The following is a 16072-nucleotide window of genomic DNA, read 5'->3' on the forward strand; positions in this document are numbered from 1 at the left end:
ATACAGCTCCCTGTGTAGCTCTGCAAGACCATCAAGCTGGCTGTCCTCTTGACTGAGACAGTCACATTAGGGCCGAGTATCTCTCGCGCGCACACAGCCTGTACACATCTGGAAACACAGAATCTGTTGGGACCAACCACCTCATAAATGTCCACTTTGCATTCTTCATTATCTATGCTATTTCTGATTTTGTTTTATATGGAACCTGAGTCTATGGGGATCCCAGATAAGGAGCTATACTTCAGACATGGTTAGAGGTTTCCTAGTAAACATTTTCCCACATTTATGACCAAGCTCTATGGCTGAAAATCAATTTTTCCAAAAAGTTAAACATTACATTTACATGGACAGAAGTCATATTTGAACCAAAAGATCATGAATGAGCTTCGCAGCAATTCCCATGACAGCAGCGGGTGATTAAGGTGTCATCATGAGATCCATGACTGCCCAATTCAAGGCAGCTCAGCTGAAGTAAAAAAAATCCAGTGCAATTAAGCATACTTCAGTCCATCAGTTTCAATGGGTTTAATGGATTATGGACTTGTCGCACACCTGTTTTGTCACCTGACCTAAAGATACGTTTCTCCGCCATATACAGGCTTTGCATAAGGACTATGTACAGTATGCATATATTAGATCTTGCATTTCATTTGAAAAGGTCAAGCTCTGAAAGCAATTTTGAGTCTCAAAAGCCTACCTTGAAAACAGTTTTAGAATCTCAGTGGGGAAACTGGGCTCCAACTCTGAATAGCAGACCTTAGAATTCAATAGTGCACATTTTAGATCAGATTTGGCTTTGGATTAAATACTGCATTCCAGGTCATTCAGTAGTTTCCAAGACATTTTGATAAGGGCATGTGCATCTCCCACCTATACTATGATCTTGACCCATTTTCTCCCCAATGCTTACATGCTATTTTCCAGAATGAACTGTTGTCAGTCTGTCACTGTCTATAGACAGTTACTATGAAGTGGCGCACACACGCGCACGCACACACACACACACACACACACACACACACACACACCCACACCCTTCTCAAACCAGCATACAGCAGTTCCTATAGAACAGGGGGAAATATCTCCAGTCATTGCCAGCCACAGACTGGAGACAACTACCCATTAAGCCCTGTTGTAAACCAGGGAGACGCAGGGCCAAACGAGATTAACTTTAGCCTGATCCAGTGTGGCTATCCTTGTGTTAAGAATGTAAGAGCAGCTCTGCCGGTTCAGCCAAAGGTCCATCTAGGTCAACATCCTGTTCCCACTCTGACCAACCAGCTGTCTCCAGGAAGCCCACAAGCAGGAGACAAAACAATACCCTCCCCACTTTGGTTCACCCGGCAACTGGCAATCAGTGGTATCTCTGCAGTGGTCTGTTCTCTAAATGAAAACACAAACATTTTCACAGGAGCATGTTCCATGCCTGGTAAACACCTGCACCTTCCTCAAGGGAAGAATTAATTTCTAAGAGCCACGCTTCGGAAGAGTTACCCAGTCTGAGTGCAATCCGTTTTCATAAAAACCTCCGTTTATTTTATACTGTGTCAGTTTTGTGGAGCTATCCCAGTCTTGAATGTCAGCACAACTTTCATATCAAGCAATGCAGGGGCGGTTTACAAAAACAAGGAAAAACATCTCAATATTTCACATTAACCAGGAAATTCAACAGTTGTACCAATGAATTCTATTACATTAAAATTAGTCAAAAATGTACCAACATTTAGTTAACAGCAGCTTACAAATTCTTGCCTTCAAGAAAAAAAGGCAGCAGCACAATGGGGGGAAAAAAACCAACCCAGAAAGGAACCAATTTATGGAGAAAAGGAAAAACAGGCATAGAGATGGATGTCTAGTTGACAGTTTACTTTGTCATTAGTACATCTCTTTGGTCTACTGTTTACTCTGCAGCAAGACTTATATTTTTTATTCCTATTAAGAAACCTTGTTGAAGGGGGAAGTGAGAAGCCTTCCACACCTCCACCAGTGGACAAAGGCTACAAGAATTTGCCACAGATCAGGAATTACACCTCCAACCATTCTGCTTTCCTCTGCACCACTTAGGTCAGTGGTTCTCAAACTGGTGGGTCACAACCCACCAATTAGTGTAACATCTTCCTGTCCTTTTTAAGGAGAGGGGGAATGGGAGAGGCAGCAACCTGATCCCCAGGATCACGTTGCTAAGGGGGCAAGAGGAGTGTGCTTTTACTTTGTGGGCCAGGGCAAGCAGCAGGAGGTGTGGGGGGCCCTGTGCAGCCCTTCTGCATGGCCCCCCAAGGCTTGAAAACTTCAGAAATGAGCGCAAACCACCTCCTGGTTGCATTCACAAACCGGAAGTGGTTTGCACTCACTATTTCTGAAGTTTCCAAGCCTCAGGGAGTCCCGAGGAGGGCTGCACTGGGTTCCCCACACCTCCTACTGCTTGTCTTAGCCCACAATAAGTAAAGCACATCCCCCTCATACCCCCTTAGCAATGTGATCATAGGAAAAGTTTCACTGCCCTCACCCCTACCTGCAAAGACTTACTTTGGGAGTAAAGCTCCCAAAAAGTTGGAGAACTACTGGCTTACGTCAGTTGAGTGGCCTCCTTCAGAGGTAGAGAAGATCAAGAGAAGGAATCTGAAGTAGTAGGAAAGCGTCCAGGGGACAGTTTCTGGAATCCAGTGACCAAAGGAACCCTACGTCTACTGATAACAGAAGAATTATAATACTACTTAAGCTCCTATGCAGCAGAAATTCTGAATCCAATTGGCAAACATGGACAAATGAGCAATTAAAACTATCTATGGTATTAACAGCTCATATAGAATGTGGGGCTGAAAGGTGCAGTAGGAAGCTACTCTCAGACTACACAACTAGCTTTACAAGCCAGTAGAGGGGAGGTGGTCTGACTGATCTGATCAGTTAGATGCCATCTTATCACACAAACTGAAATTTAGGAAACCCTTACAGTTCTCTGTCAGGTTGCTGATGTATTGGAGCCAAGAGACATTTCAAGCACCCAAGAATCCCCCAAATTCTTCCAGTTCATTTCCCAGTGTGAAGAGGTAAGCAACAGGCCAGCAAAATCCACTTCACTGCTGCAGGGAGGCAATGGTGACACAGCAGTCTTGTAAAGCATCTTGGAACTCAAAGTAGCTTTATTATTTGCTTGATCCTTTCATTGTTTTGATAAATATAAATCTGAGTTTCCCAGAGCAAGTTCACCAGAACTGTATCACTCACTTCATCCAGCATCACATCTGCCCCCAAATGGGGGTTGAACCTGTGGATGGACACCATGAAGGCATTACCAAATGAATACAAGGGCAGCAGTTTTGTTCATACATGAAACCGATGATGAGAAGGCAGGCAAGCAACAGTATTTGAGAGCAAAGAGTGGCATATGTGGAGAGAAATCTACGTTACGAATATAAGAAGAGCCCCGCTGGATCAGGCAATAGGCCCATAGAGTCCAACTTCCTGTATCTTACAGTGGCCCACCAGATGCCTCAGGGAGCACGCAAGACAACAAGAGGCCTGCATCCTGGTGCCTTCCTTTGCATCTGGCATTCTGAAGTTCTTAAAAAGGAGCATGTGGTAGTTAGAAAGCCAAGTTGGGACATGCAAGACTGGTCCAGATTCTTACTCAGTTGCAAAGTTCCCCAAGTGTAAGGCTTTGTGGATCTCAAATTGGGGACTCTAGCAAACAAAGCTTTGGGAACAGTGGCATCATAGTGGTTCACTAGAAGCAAGAACCATGACCTAAACCTCCTATTCTCTGCTCTTGGGTGCAGCTGATACTGTTGGCCACAAGGAGGTATTGCAGCCTGCTACTTGACACACCTAGCCTGACTCAACAAGAGACATAAGGAGCCAATGGGCTTTTACCTTGAAAAATCCTGCAAATCCCCCAAATATACTCCAGTTTATCAGAAAAACTCTCTAGTTTAGAGTTTGGATTGAGTCTAAACCAAATCCTTCTTGCTTGATACCCACCTTGCTCTGCAGATTATCTACTCACTTTATACCCACAGTCTGCCTTCCAGATTAGCCATTGACTGAAGCTACATGCTACCAGCTTAGACAAGGGGTGATCTTGGGGAAAATGCATTCCCCCAATTTAATTTACCATGTGGGGGCAAGACTCTGGAAGCTCAGTGTCACAGGAAAGTGCTTTGGAATTATGATACAGTCAAATATATTAAGAACATAAGAACAGCCCCACTGGATCAGGCCATAGGCCCATCTAGTCCAGCTTCCTGTATCTCACAGCGGCCCACCAAATGCCCCAGGGAGCACACCAGATAACAAGAGACCTCATCCTGGTGCTCTCCCCTACATCTGGCATTCTGACTTAACCCATTCCTAAAATCAGGAGGTTGTGCATACACATCATGGCTTGTACCCCATAATGGATTTTTCCTCCAGAAACTCGTCCAATCCCCTTTTAAAGGCGTCTAGGCTAGACGCCAGCACCACATCCTGTGGCAAGGAGTTCCACAGACCGACCACACGCTGAGTAAAGAAATATTTTCTTTTGTCTGTCCTAACCCGCCCAACACTCAATTTTAGTGGATGTCCCCTGGTTCTGGTATTATGTGAGAGTGTAAAGAGCATCTCCCTATCCACTCTGTCCATCCCCTGCATAATTTTGTATGTCTCAATCATGTCCCCCCTCAAGCGTCTCTTTTCTAGGCTGAAGAGTCCCAAACGCCGTAGCCTTTCCTCATAAGGAAGGTGCCCCAGCCCCGTAATCATCTTAGTCGCTCTCTTTTGCACCTTTTCCATTTCCACTATGTCTTTTTTGAGATGCGGCGACCAGAACTGGACACAATACTCCAGGTGTGGCCTTACCATCGATTTGTACAACGGCATTATAATACTAACCGTTTTGTTCTCAATACCCTTCCTAATGATCCCAAGCATAGAATTGGCCTTCTTCACTGCTGCCGCACATTGGGTCGACACTTTCATCGACCTGTCCACCACCACCCCAAGATCTCTCTCCTGATCTGTCACAGACAGCTCAGAACCCATCAGCCTATATGTGAAGTTTTGATTTTTTGCCCCAATGTGCATGACTTTACACTTACTGACATTGAAGCATTGACATTACTGATATTGTAATCCTCAATGGCACTAAGGTTCTGTCCTTAACTAGCGGCTATGTTCAAGTCTCTCTCTCTTGCCAACAAATCACATACCTGAAATAATGGGCACCTATCATCTCACACCAGGCTCTTGCACGGTCCACAACTGGGCCATTGGCATCAGTGCACTGGAAAGAAACATGGCTATAGTCATTAAACAGAGAACTTTCATCCATCCAAAGAACACCCTTCCCAGTACCCACAAAAACCAGAGCAGAAAAACCAAGCAAAAATGAGTTTTGCACAATAATTGCTTTGAAAGAAGTTTCCTCTTCATACATCTACCATTGTTTCATACACTGCTTGAAACATAGTGGAAGAACACAGCAGCAGGCAGCGTAATTTTTTTATTTAGTTCCCAATTAGTTCCAATATTGATTTCTCAGGGCCTACATGATACTTTGTGAAGAAGATGCTCAGGACAGTGCACCAGCAACTGACTAATTAGATGAGGGGTCTCCAAACCCTGGCCTGGGGTCCAGATGCAGCCCACAGTGAGCCTCTATCCGGCTCACGACAAGCCTCGGGCCCACCTGACCAAATGTGACCAGAGTTGTGCGGTGGTCGCATCTGGGGAGTGTTCCAAGGAGGCCATGCCTCAGAACGCCTTTCAAAGGTCCAAAAACCAGAACTGACATTTTTAGACCTTCTGAAGGCCCTGGGTTTTTTGAAGGCCACGGAAGCTCCATGAACCTCAGAACATGCTCTGGGCGTTTCCTGTGATGTGCTGCTTCTGAGTTATTCACCTAGATACTCACCTATAAGGCAAGAAATTTGTCTAGTGGGTCACAATAGATTGTTGTTTTTAAAGAGGATCCCAATGCTAAAAAGTTTGATTCTTTGAACCAAACTAAAAAGTTTGGGAAACACTGTACAAGGTCATTGTGCTGGGGTCAAAATAGATGCAACACTGAACTTTTTGTCTAGTTTGGGACTTTAAAATAGCAGCCACATAGGGGTTTGTTCTGAATAAGGACTAATGTCAAGGCAGAGGTGTTTAACCCTTTACTTCTATTTAGTCTTCCCAGTGCTCCACAAAGTGTTCCACTGACCCCTTCTCTTGCACAAAAATATTGAAACGAATGGCGGCCTGCCTGAAATTGGCTCATGACCCACCTAGTGGGTCCCAATCCACAGTTTGAGAAACATTGCATTAGTGGGTTCCACTGCCAAGCAAATCAATTACTTCAGGAACAACCATCTCTGTCCCATCATTCTGAAAAGGAATCATAAGTTTACCCTGCAGCTTTCTGCACCATCCACACAGAATTTTAAAAATGCTGTAGCAAAAAGACTTCAGTAGTCATGAAAGAGGGTGATTAACACTGAATCAACATTTAACAAAGTTCTTTGAATAGAGGCTTCTCCCACTTTGGATTGAAAGAATTTCATGTTATAAGAAGTTGCTGCACAACTTCTTATTGTGTTGTCTAATTAACACAAGTATAATTACACAAGTGTAATTAAGGGGGTGGGAAAGGAAAAAGCAAGTGACAGGAGGTTGAGTTGGCCGCCCTTCCTAGGCTTCGGCACACAACCATCTACATAATAGACAGACTGATTCTTATTGGGAGAGGGTAAGGGTGTTCACATCTGGCCTGGCTCTTGCTTGTGCCACCTTAGGAAGACCCACTTCTCACTCTGAGGATCCTGACTCCAGCTAGAAGAAGATGATACCTACACAGTTGATGGAACAATTAAATGAAGACCAAGGACAGCTGCAAACTCACAACACACAGACAGGACAGCTGCTAGGACTGGTGTTGCCAATGCATTTCAACAACAAAAATCAACAAAAGGAAGTATTTATGAACAGGTTCGGTAAAACTGCACTGCAGTGATTTCTAGCAAATAATTTCTTTGCTAAATGGAGAAATCATCAGTCAACACCTGGATCCCCACACATTGTCTCCACTTTATTGGCCTAACCCTTTGCTATCCAATACTCACACAGTCCACCACCATCTTGCCCAGCTCTTTGGCCCCATAGACAGTTTTTGCAAGCTCCCAAGGGTTACTGGGGCGGAAGACATCCACAGAGCTCACAGGTACCTGAGGGGCCTGCCCTGTTCCAATGGAGACCACCAATCCCAACTTCTTCACTTTGTGGCCTTCATTCTGGAAGAAGAGACCTTTATTGCAAGGTTGAATTTGTGCATCACATCTTAGAGAGGAAATAATGGCCTAAATTTCCTGTATTGGTTCCATTATTCTTATTTTATTTCATTTCATGGATAAGATGACAGAGTTAAGCTTCTGCCAAACTTCTGCCATGATCAACCCTTCCAATCAGAACACACAAATGTTCAGATTGTGCTCAAATTCTGCACCATAACCAAGAAGTTAAATTAGTATTCCGCTTGATTCCAACTATATCATACAATGGTCAGTGTGATATATTGGTTAAGTGTTGGCATTTGAACCTGGGTCTTTCTGATCCAAGTCTAACTTAGCCATGAAGCTCACCTGGTGACCCAGGATCACTCTCCTTGGTGACCTAGGAGAGCGAGTGATTTCTCAGCCCAATCTACCCAACAGGATTGTTGTGAGAATAAAAGGGGGGGAAAACTTGCACACCACCACAAGATCTGTGGAGGAAGGATGGGACAAAAATGTGAAACAGCATCAATATGACAGTGTTTGGTGCATCGATCTGGTAGTGCATTTCAATCCTGACGAGAAATAGGTGAAGACTTCTGTATACATGAGGACTCATGAAAGAATCTAACATATGAACTGGCACTTATCCCATGTATCAGAACTGCCAGAGTGCCCTATAGCACCTTAAAGATTAACAAAACTACTTTCATTGAGCTTTCATTGGCCCTAGAGTACTCCAGTGGTTCCCAAACTGATTTTTAGTGGGTCATGAAACTAACAAGCTGATAGCTGACAAGTAAAATGTATTGCACCCTATGGAAACTAAAAGGAGCAGCAAGGCGTGTTTACTCAAGAGCAGGCAAATATGACCTGGTCCCGAAGGACAGGCTGAGGGGAACCAACACCACCAGAACGATTGTCCACCACCAGAACAATATGCAACTTGTCCCTCAAAATGGCCACGGCGCCAGAAGATTGGAGGATAGCAAATGTCATGCCTATCTTTAAAAAGGGAAAGAGGGGGGACCCGGGAAACTATAGGTTGGTCAGCCTATCTATACCGGGTAAGATGGTGGAATGCCTCATCAAAGATAGAATCTCAAAACACATAGACAAACAGGCCTTGCTGAGGGAGAATCAGCATGGCTTCTGTAAGGGCAAGTCTTGCCTCACGAACTTTATAGAATTCTTTGAAAAGGTGAACAGGCATGTGGATGCGGGAGAACCCGTGGACATTATATACCTGGACTTTCAGAAGGTGTTCAACACAGTCCCTCACCAAAGGCTATTAAAAAACTCCACAGTCAGGGAATTAGAGGGCAGGTCCTCTCATGGACTAAGAACTGGTTGAAGACCAGGAAACAGAGAGTGGGTGTCAATGGGCAATTTTCACAATGGAGAGAAAAGCGGTGTGCCCCAAGGATCTGTCCTAGGACCAGTGCTCTTCAACCTCTTCATAAATGACCTGGAGACAGGGTTGAGCAGTGAGGTGGCTAAGTTTGCAGACGACACCAAACTTTTCCGAGTGGTGAAGACCAGAAGTGATTGTGAGGAGCTCCAGAAGGATCTCTCCAGACTGGCAGAATGGGCAGCAAAATGGCAGATGTGCTTCAATGTCAGTAAGTGTAAGGTCATGCACACTGGGGCAAAAAATCAAAACTTTACATACAGGCTGATGGGTTCTTTACATATAGGCTAATGAGTTCTGAGCTGTCTGTGACAGATCAGGAGAGAGAGATCTTGGGGTGGTGGTGGACAGGTCGATGAAAGTGTTGACCCAATGTGCGGCGGTAGTGAAGAAGGCCAATTCTATGCTTGGGATCATTAGAAAAGGTATTGAGAAAGATGTCTGCAAGTGTACACTCACACCTTCTGGAATAAAGATTTGTTGTAGTCATTGATCTCTGTCAAGGCATCTAAGGTAGGGTTGTTGGCCAGCAGCCCTCCATCCAGAAACCGTCCAATAGGGCGAAAATATGTTGGTGCAGCACCACTGGAGCGAGCAGCCTCCCACACTAGCTGATCTATGGGAAGGAAACAAAGGGAGATGTGCCTTCCTTGCCACCCTGGCACAAACAACTCGCACTCCTTGAATTTGTATACCAACAAGTCTTTACCTTCTGGTTGGGTCAGTTGTTGGAACAAGGCTGTTGTTTTGTAACTGCTTGCTCCGAGCTTTGCCTCTGGGCGTTTATAATTCCGGAAAAGGTGGAGCTCAGCAGGCTGCCGATCACTCAGAGTTCCTGTTATCATGACTCTGAAAGAGGATCAAGACAGACGAGACTGGGTTTTAACTGTAGAGGAGAGGCCATAGCCCAGTAGTAATGCATTCAGAAGGTACCAGGTTCAATCCCTGGCTCCCAGGTTCAATTCCTATTTAAGCATCTTAAGCAACAGATACTGGGGACAACTTTTGTCTGAAAGCATTTGGAAAGCCACTGCCAGTCAGTGTAGACCAGTGTTTCTCAAACTGTGGGTTGGTACCCATTAAGTGGTCGCAAGCCAATTTCTGGTGGGTTCTATAACACCTAGTGCAAATGCCACTGAAAATATGGGAAGATGGGATGCTGGAAAGGCTGTGTGATTATTTTGATTATATCAAGGTTGTAGATGGTCTTTATTTTTCTTCCGATTCACTTTGCTATTGGAAAATAGCTGAGAAATAACCCAATTTATTGTTGCATTCTCAGGAAAGAAGCAGACTCCGGCATCACAGTGACTGCACTTCCAGCTTGATTTCGTCACTTCTGGCCATGAAATCATTTCTGGTGAGTCCCAGACAGATTGTCATTCTAAAAAGTGGAATCAGTGCTAAAAAGCTTGAGAACCATTGATGTAGACTATACAATACTTGGCTAGATGGACCAATGATCCAACTCAGTATGGCAACCTGATACTATGTACAGGTGCAGCCTATTTATCCACAGATTTTTTATCTGCGGATCTGTCTCAACACAAATGGAGTGGGGGAACCAAAAGTCACACACACCTTTGCTTCCTTTGCCCTGCGTTGGCATCTCGCTCCATTTCCAGACAGCCCAAAACACTGCAAAAAGGCTCTGCCTTGCCCAGGCAAGGAAATAAGCCCTGGAGCCCTGGAAGTGGTTCCCCTTGCAAAGGAACAGTAACACTCCTGGAGCCCCTGAGCCAGCAAAGAGGCTGAAGGGGGGGGCAAAAATCTCTGTAGCTAGAACATGTGCAGCAAGGTGGAGCTCTCACTCTCACCGGGGCAGGTGTGGTAGCAAGAGAGGGGATTGCTTTAAAAAACCCAGGGAGTGTTTGCCAAATTCCCCCCCATTGAGATGGTGCAGGCAATAACCGACACAAACCACCCCCCCCCCCATGGTGCAGGCTATCACGGACACAAGCAAGCCTTCCCACCAAGCAAAGCATGAGATTTAGACTACAATCCACTCCACATTCCTGGAAGTAAGCCCCATTGACTACAATGGGTAGAAACGCATAGGGCTGGACTCTTAAAAGATCAGCATCCCATGTGAAAGAAGCCCAGCAGCTGGCAACAGGGAGGGCCGAGTATGGAGGGGAGGGGACTGATAACAGCTGCCTTAGTTTCCTTCCATCCGGAAGTGTCAAGCTGCAGTGTATTTGCATAACTCTATGGAATTTAGCACAATGCGTTTTTTGTTAATGGCGCCGAGTCACGGAACGGAACTAACGTGGATAAATAGGCTCCACCTGTATATAAATATATTTATTACTCATCTTTTCCCTAGATCTACCCATGGCAGAGTAAAAGTCTCTGATAGGTACTAAAGGTGAGGAAAAAGAAGCCCCTGTGATATCTGCTCAGCCAGTGCAGTTGTTGTGACTTACTTTGGTGTGCTCACATCTGTCATTTTGGTTTGTTCTCCAAATTCCTTCTTCAGGAATTCCTCCAGCGGTTCTGACGCATAGGGTCGTGACCCTCGAAAAACCTCATCCTTCATGCGGAAATACACACAGCGCATGTAATCCATGGGCTTCCCTGAGATGTAGAAAAGGCATTACCAGTAATTCAGGAGCAAAAGGTGGCTGATGCGACAAACAAGACAGATGGCTAAGTGCGTTTAAAGCTGTAGCTGTTCACTTTGTAAACATGAATGAGAAAATATCACTACCCAAAAAGAATTCAAGGTCAGACAGGGATGGGGTTGATGAAGGAAGATGGACACAGGGATGGGAACCGAAACAGTTGTATGACAGCAAGTCAAATGAAATACAACAATGCAATGATAAATTCACCAAAAAGGAGGGATCCTTTTAGACCATGAGCCACTGAGGGTAGGTGGGGTCTTCCAGGATGTGGTCTACCAGAATGGAAGACTGTTTATCATAACATATTTACCAATGGCAAACCTGTTTATATACTAACAGTGAACTCAGGTAGTGGAGCACCTATCAGACTGCAAGCAAAAACAGGTCAAGCCCAACACAGGATAGAAGTTTTTACATTCTTGGGAGATTCCATATGTAGAAGGGTTTGTACATTTGTAGATTAAAAGAAAACATAGGGAGCAAATTCAAATAGCTATATTATCACTCTGCTTATTCAGTGCCCTCCCCCGAAAGCCACAGAAGGTTGATGACAGCAGGAAGAGAAATTAAACCAAAAAGTCAAGTTGGGGGGAGGGAGGCAGGAAATGGCTGCCTTGAGGTCTACAATCCAGCAGCTTATAGTATTCTGGAGGTAGGCATTAGGAGGAGATACAACATTTTGTGACAGGTCCCAATTGTTGCACAGAAATTCTAAGTTTTGTATTAGGAAAACAGCTGTGTTTTTTTTTTAAATTTTTTTTTATTTTTCACATTTTTATACCACCCTTCCTCCAAAGAGCTCAGGGCAGTATACACAGCTGCTCCCCTCCTTTTGTCTTCACAACAATCCTATAAGGTAGATGAGAATGAGAGAAAGTGACTGGCCCAAGGTCACCCATGACTGAGGGGGGATCTGAACCTGGATCTCCGTCTACACACCCCAGACTGGCTGCACTAACAGTGCCAAGGATGCCTTCTGGCAGCTGCTCGACAAGAAAGTCAAAGAGACTCACCCCACAGACTACACCGTCATTGCTGGCAACCTTAATGGCCCTGTCGGCAAAGCAGCAGAAAGCTACAGTAGCCACAGCGGCCACGGATTTGGCATCCATAACAGCGATGATGAAAAATTGCTCGACTTCGCTGATGCCCAGAACCTCCCAAACCACTATACCATCCTGTCTCTCACATCACCCTGCCCTGTTCTAACCCATACTTGCAGAAAGATAACTGAACGTGTGCAAGCTCCACTTGTCAAGGCTTAAAAACCCAAGCAAGTCTGATGTGCCAGACTGACTCTGGGGTAGTACAGTGCTCTGTATTGTTCCAACTATGCCAATGAACAACAACAACAAAACTTTGCATCCAGTTGTTTTGCTTTCATTTTAACAGCCTATTTAATTCTTATATTGTTTGCCAGACTGGCAGCTGTTCCTGGAAGAGCAGCAAGCAAAAATAAAAAAAATAGTAACTTTTTAATCCTTGGGAATACATTCCCACTGTCACCACAGATACATGAAACCACAGATAGCTGCAAACCCCATTTGCCAAGCTGGTGTAAGGCATTCTGGTAGTGTTGTAGCTGTTGTGTGGTCTGGGTTCTTTCGCAGTCCGTCTTTGTTGGCAGCCCTACCAAGAACGAAGCAGGTTGAAGGGCTGCCAACAAAGATGGATAGAGAGAAAACCCAGAGAGCAGAGGAGACAGCAACAGGAAGTTTGCAAATGGGGACAGAGGAATAGGATCGGTGAACTATGAGTGTGATGTCAAGGGAATTAGTGATCTGCGGATAACTGTGTCCGCAGATATGGGCAGGCTACTGTACACACAACTGCAATGCACGTTGTCTTAGCAAAAATCTAGAGCCCACTTCCAACCATTTCTCATGAAGAGAACCACTGGTTTCTGGGAAATAACCTTCAAGCAAGGCCATTTCTCCCACAACCACCTTTACAGGCAAGTTCAAACACCGCAGTGACCCTCTTCTGTTCCTCCCTTCAGTCATATTTCCACAGCCAACTGGGCTACTTCCCCTCCCAACAGAACGCAGCTCCCATCATTTCTTACCATGTACAACAGCCAGGGCCAGGATCCCCCCTGTGCTAGTCCCTGCGATCCAGTCAAAGAGTTCTCTGACGGGACGACCTGCAGCTTTCTCTATAGCAATGAGAAATTGAATGAGCACCAGGCCTCGGATGCCACCGCCATCCAGGCTCAAGAGACAATCTTCACTAGAGAAGGAGAAAGAGAAGAGAAATTCAATGTACCCCTGCTAAAGAGGGCAAAAAGGCACCTTCAAAAGTAGCACTTTTTATATGTAGCAGAGGGGAAAGCAACAATCCATATTAACCTAGCATTGTGTCTTTTCAAGTGGTTGTTTGCTGACGACTTTTTTGGTGAGCGCTTTGGAGTCAGAGAACCATTTTCCCCCATTTCTTTTGCCATATAAACCACTATAAGCTTTTTGTTGAAAAGCAGTTCAGTATTTTAAAATTCTTAATCTTCATCATAAGATCATCACTAAGGGACCGTACCCCTATACCCAGCTTCGGGTGGAAACATAACAAACCATCGAAATACAGCGAGTTTACGCTGCAAATTCTCAAGAGCTGCTGTTTCCTGTACAAGGCAATTTAAGAATTCTGCTCTCCTCTTGCAGCCCTTCTTGGTTTCTCCCACCACTGGAGGAGAAGTGGGCAAGTCAAAGAAAGGGGCTCTTGTTTGCAGCAGTGCCCATGTTTTGGAAGATCATCCCGGGGGGGGGGGAACGCATGGCCCAATCACAGCAGGTTTTGGGGGAGCAGTAAATACCACTTCACTCCAGCAAGATTTTTAGAATGATTGTCTCAATACATGATCTTAATCTGATGCTAACTGTATTTTGATGTTGTTTGATTGTATTTTAAGTGTTTCATTGTTAAGGAACACTGTGATGCAAAAAGGGATGATATAGATGCATCTGACTCATAAGAACATACGGAGCTGCCGTCAACCATGTCAAACTATGGGTTCATCTAGCTCAGAAAGATCCACACATCCACACACTGGCAGAGGTTCTCCAGGGTTGTAGACAGGAGTCCTACTGAAGATGTCAGGGATAGAACCAGAGATCTTCCGTGAGCAAAGAGATGCCCTATTGCTTCTCCCACTTCAAGCCTTTGAAGTATGCTTGTAACACAGGAGAGAACAAAAAGGTTGGGCGAGAATCCCTCCTTTTTGGCAATTCGGTACTCTCTCTTCCACAGGTCTACCAGCACAAAAGAGGCCAAATGAAAGAAATCCCACCAATTGTATTAACTTACGTTTTCCTCCTGTTGGTGTTAGAATCCACCACATCTGGTGTTTTCAGCAAGGTTCCAAGTGCTGCAGAAAAATGAATGATGTCCCTCAACTCTAGAACAGCACAGAAAAACACAAATATCCATTTAGTGATGTGAGAAGAGGCATGCCTAAAGAACCTGATCCCTTAGGATTATGCCTTCTGCCTCCCCCATTGATCAAATCCAACAGACAAAAATGCTCCTGCACCACTATGTGTTACACAGAAAGAAGTTAAGTAACTGGTACAGTTATAAAACACCCTGCAATTCAGGATGGTGCAGTGCTTGGGAACCTGTCACCCTTTGGTAAAGCCTTTGTCCACGTTCAAAATGGAGACAGCTTGGCTCAGCTGTCTGATTCAGCCATCATTATACCTCTTTTTACCCTTTATACTCAGGCCAGGAAACCTGAAAACACCTTTAGACTGCCTGATGAGAAAAGGGGTAGCGCAAACAATGTGTTTTGACACCTGCCCAATTCTAAACAATAGGCAAAGAATGACTGATTGAAACGTTTTACAAACTAGAAGAAAACAGAGGAGGAAATTATAGTGATTCGGTCAGGAGGTACATTAACATAAGAACATAAGAACAGCCCCACTGGATTACTATGGAACTTGGAAAAATCTCAGCATTCTTCTGTGTGCAACTGCTTGGGGTTTCCCAGCAGATTCATACACACTGAAAAACCTGTATGCAATCATCATATGTAACAATGCACATCCAGGTGACATGTTCATTCTTACGTGTTGATGACCTCCACTCTAATTTTCTAACACAAGAAGTAGTCTAAAGAGAGTGAAAGAAAGAGAGGCAGGTGCAGGGCTAGGTAGTCTGTTACCTAGGTTTGAGTTAGAAATCCGTGGGGATGATTTGTCCAGTAAGGTCAAAGTAGATGCTACTGTTGTTGTCGATTCTGAGGGTCTGCCAGGTGGGATGAAGCGTTCAGTCCCTATAGTTTGCAGCAGTTCTAAGAGCACCTTCCTGTTGACACCTTGCACAGTGAGGATGTCACACACATTAGAGAGGAAACCATTAGATTGAAGCCACCGTTGGAAGTCCTGAATGAGCTCAATCCCATCTATTTGGCTCATGTTTGCATCTGAAAGACTGACAGCACAATCCTAGGCACAATCTTACCCAGAAATAAGCCCCACTGTGTTAAATTGGGCTTACTCCCAGGAAAGTGTGCATAGGATTGCAGCCTAAAGGTTGGAGGTTCTTTGTCAGCAAGGCAGGCATTTGGGTGTCCTTAAAACAACCAACTGAAATTGTACTGAGGGCCTGCTCCATCCCCAAATCACTGTTCCATGGCTGCTGCCTTGGCTTTGCCCCAAATCTTTCTCAGCAGAACAAATATGTGCCCTCACAAAGTTGGTTGCAAGACCCACATACAAATACATTGTCACACACTGTCAGCAGTGACAGGACAGAGGCCCACTATCCACTAGGCCACACTGTTCCCATAACTCCCCTTCTCCAAGCCA

The 16072-nt window shown here is 44.8% G+C and overlaps 1 protein-coding gene across 3 annotated transcripts in view; it reads right to left on the reverse strand.

The window, feature by feature from the left end:
- Positions 1 to 1531: 1531 nt before the first annotated feature.
- The window catches only part of PLA2G6 (phospholipase A2 group VI), a 30166-nt gene continuing 15625 nt past the window's right edge, over positions 1532 to 16072 (reverse strand). For 2 of the 3 annotated variants that reach the window (XM_066633488.1, XM_066633490.1), the window contains 9 exons: positions 15427 to 15579; positions 14568 to 14658; positions 13333 to 13496; positions 11067 to 11217; positions 9350 to 9489; positions 9102 to 9256; positions 7083 to 7250; positions 5187 to 5260; positions 1532 to 3265 (listed from right to left, as the gene is read on the reverse strand). In XM_066633488.1, the coding sequence (XP_066489585.1) occupies positions 3130 to 3265; positions 5187 to 5260; positions 7083 to 7250; positions 9102 to 9256; positions 9350 to 9489; positions 11067 to 11217; positions 13333 to 13496; positions 14568 to 14658; positions 15427 to 15579 (1232 nt within the window). In that variant the 3' untranslated portion in view covers positions 1532 to 3129. The remainder of the gene's footprint in view (positions 3266 to 5186; positions 5261 to 7082; positions 7251 to 9101; positions 9257 to 9349; positions 9490 to 11066; positions 11218 to 13332; positions 13497 to 14567; positions 14659 to 15426; positions 15580 to 16072) is intronic. The other variant, XM_066633489.1, reaches the window with a different exon arrangement.

This window comes from Tiliqua scincoides, chromosome 7, assembly GCF_035046505.1.
Source record: "Tiliqua scincoides isolate rTilSci1 chromosome 7, rTilSci1.hap2, whole genome shotgun sequence".
In the NCBI taxonomy this organism is placed as follows: domain Eukaryota; kingdom Metazoa; phylum Chordata; class Lepidosauria; order Squamata; family Scincidae; genus Tiliqua; species Tiliqua scincoides.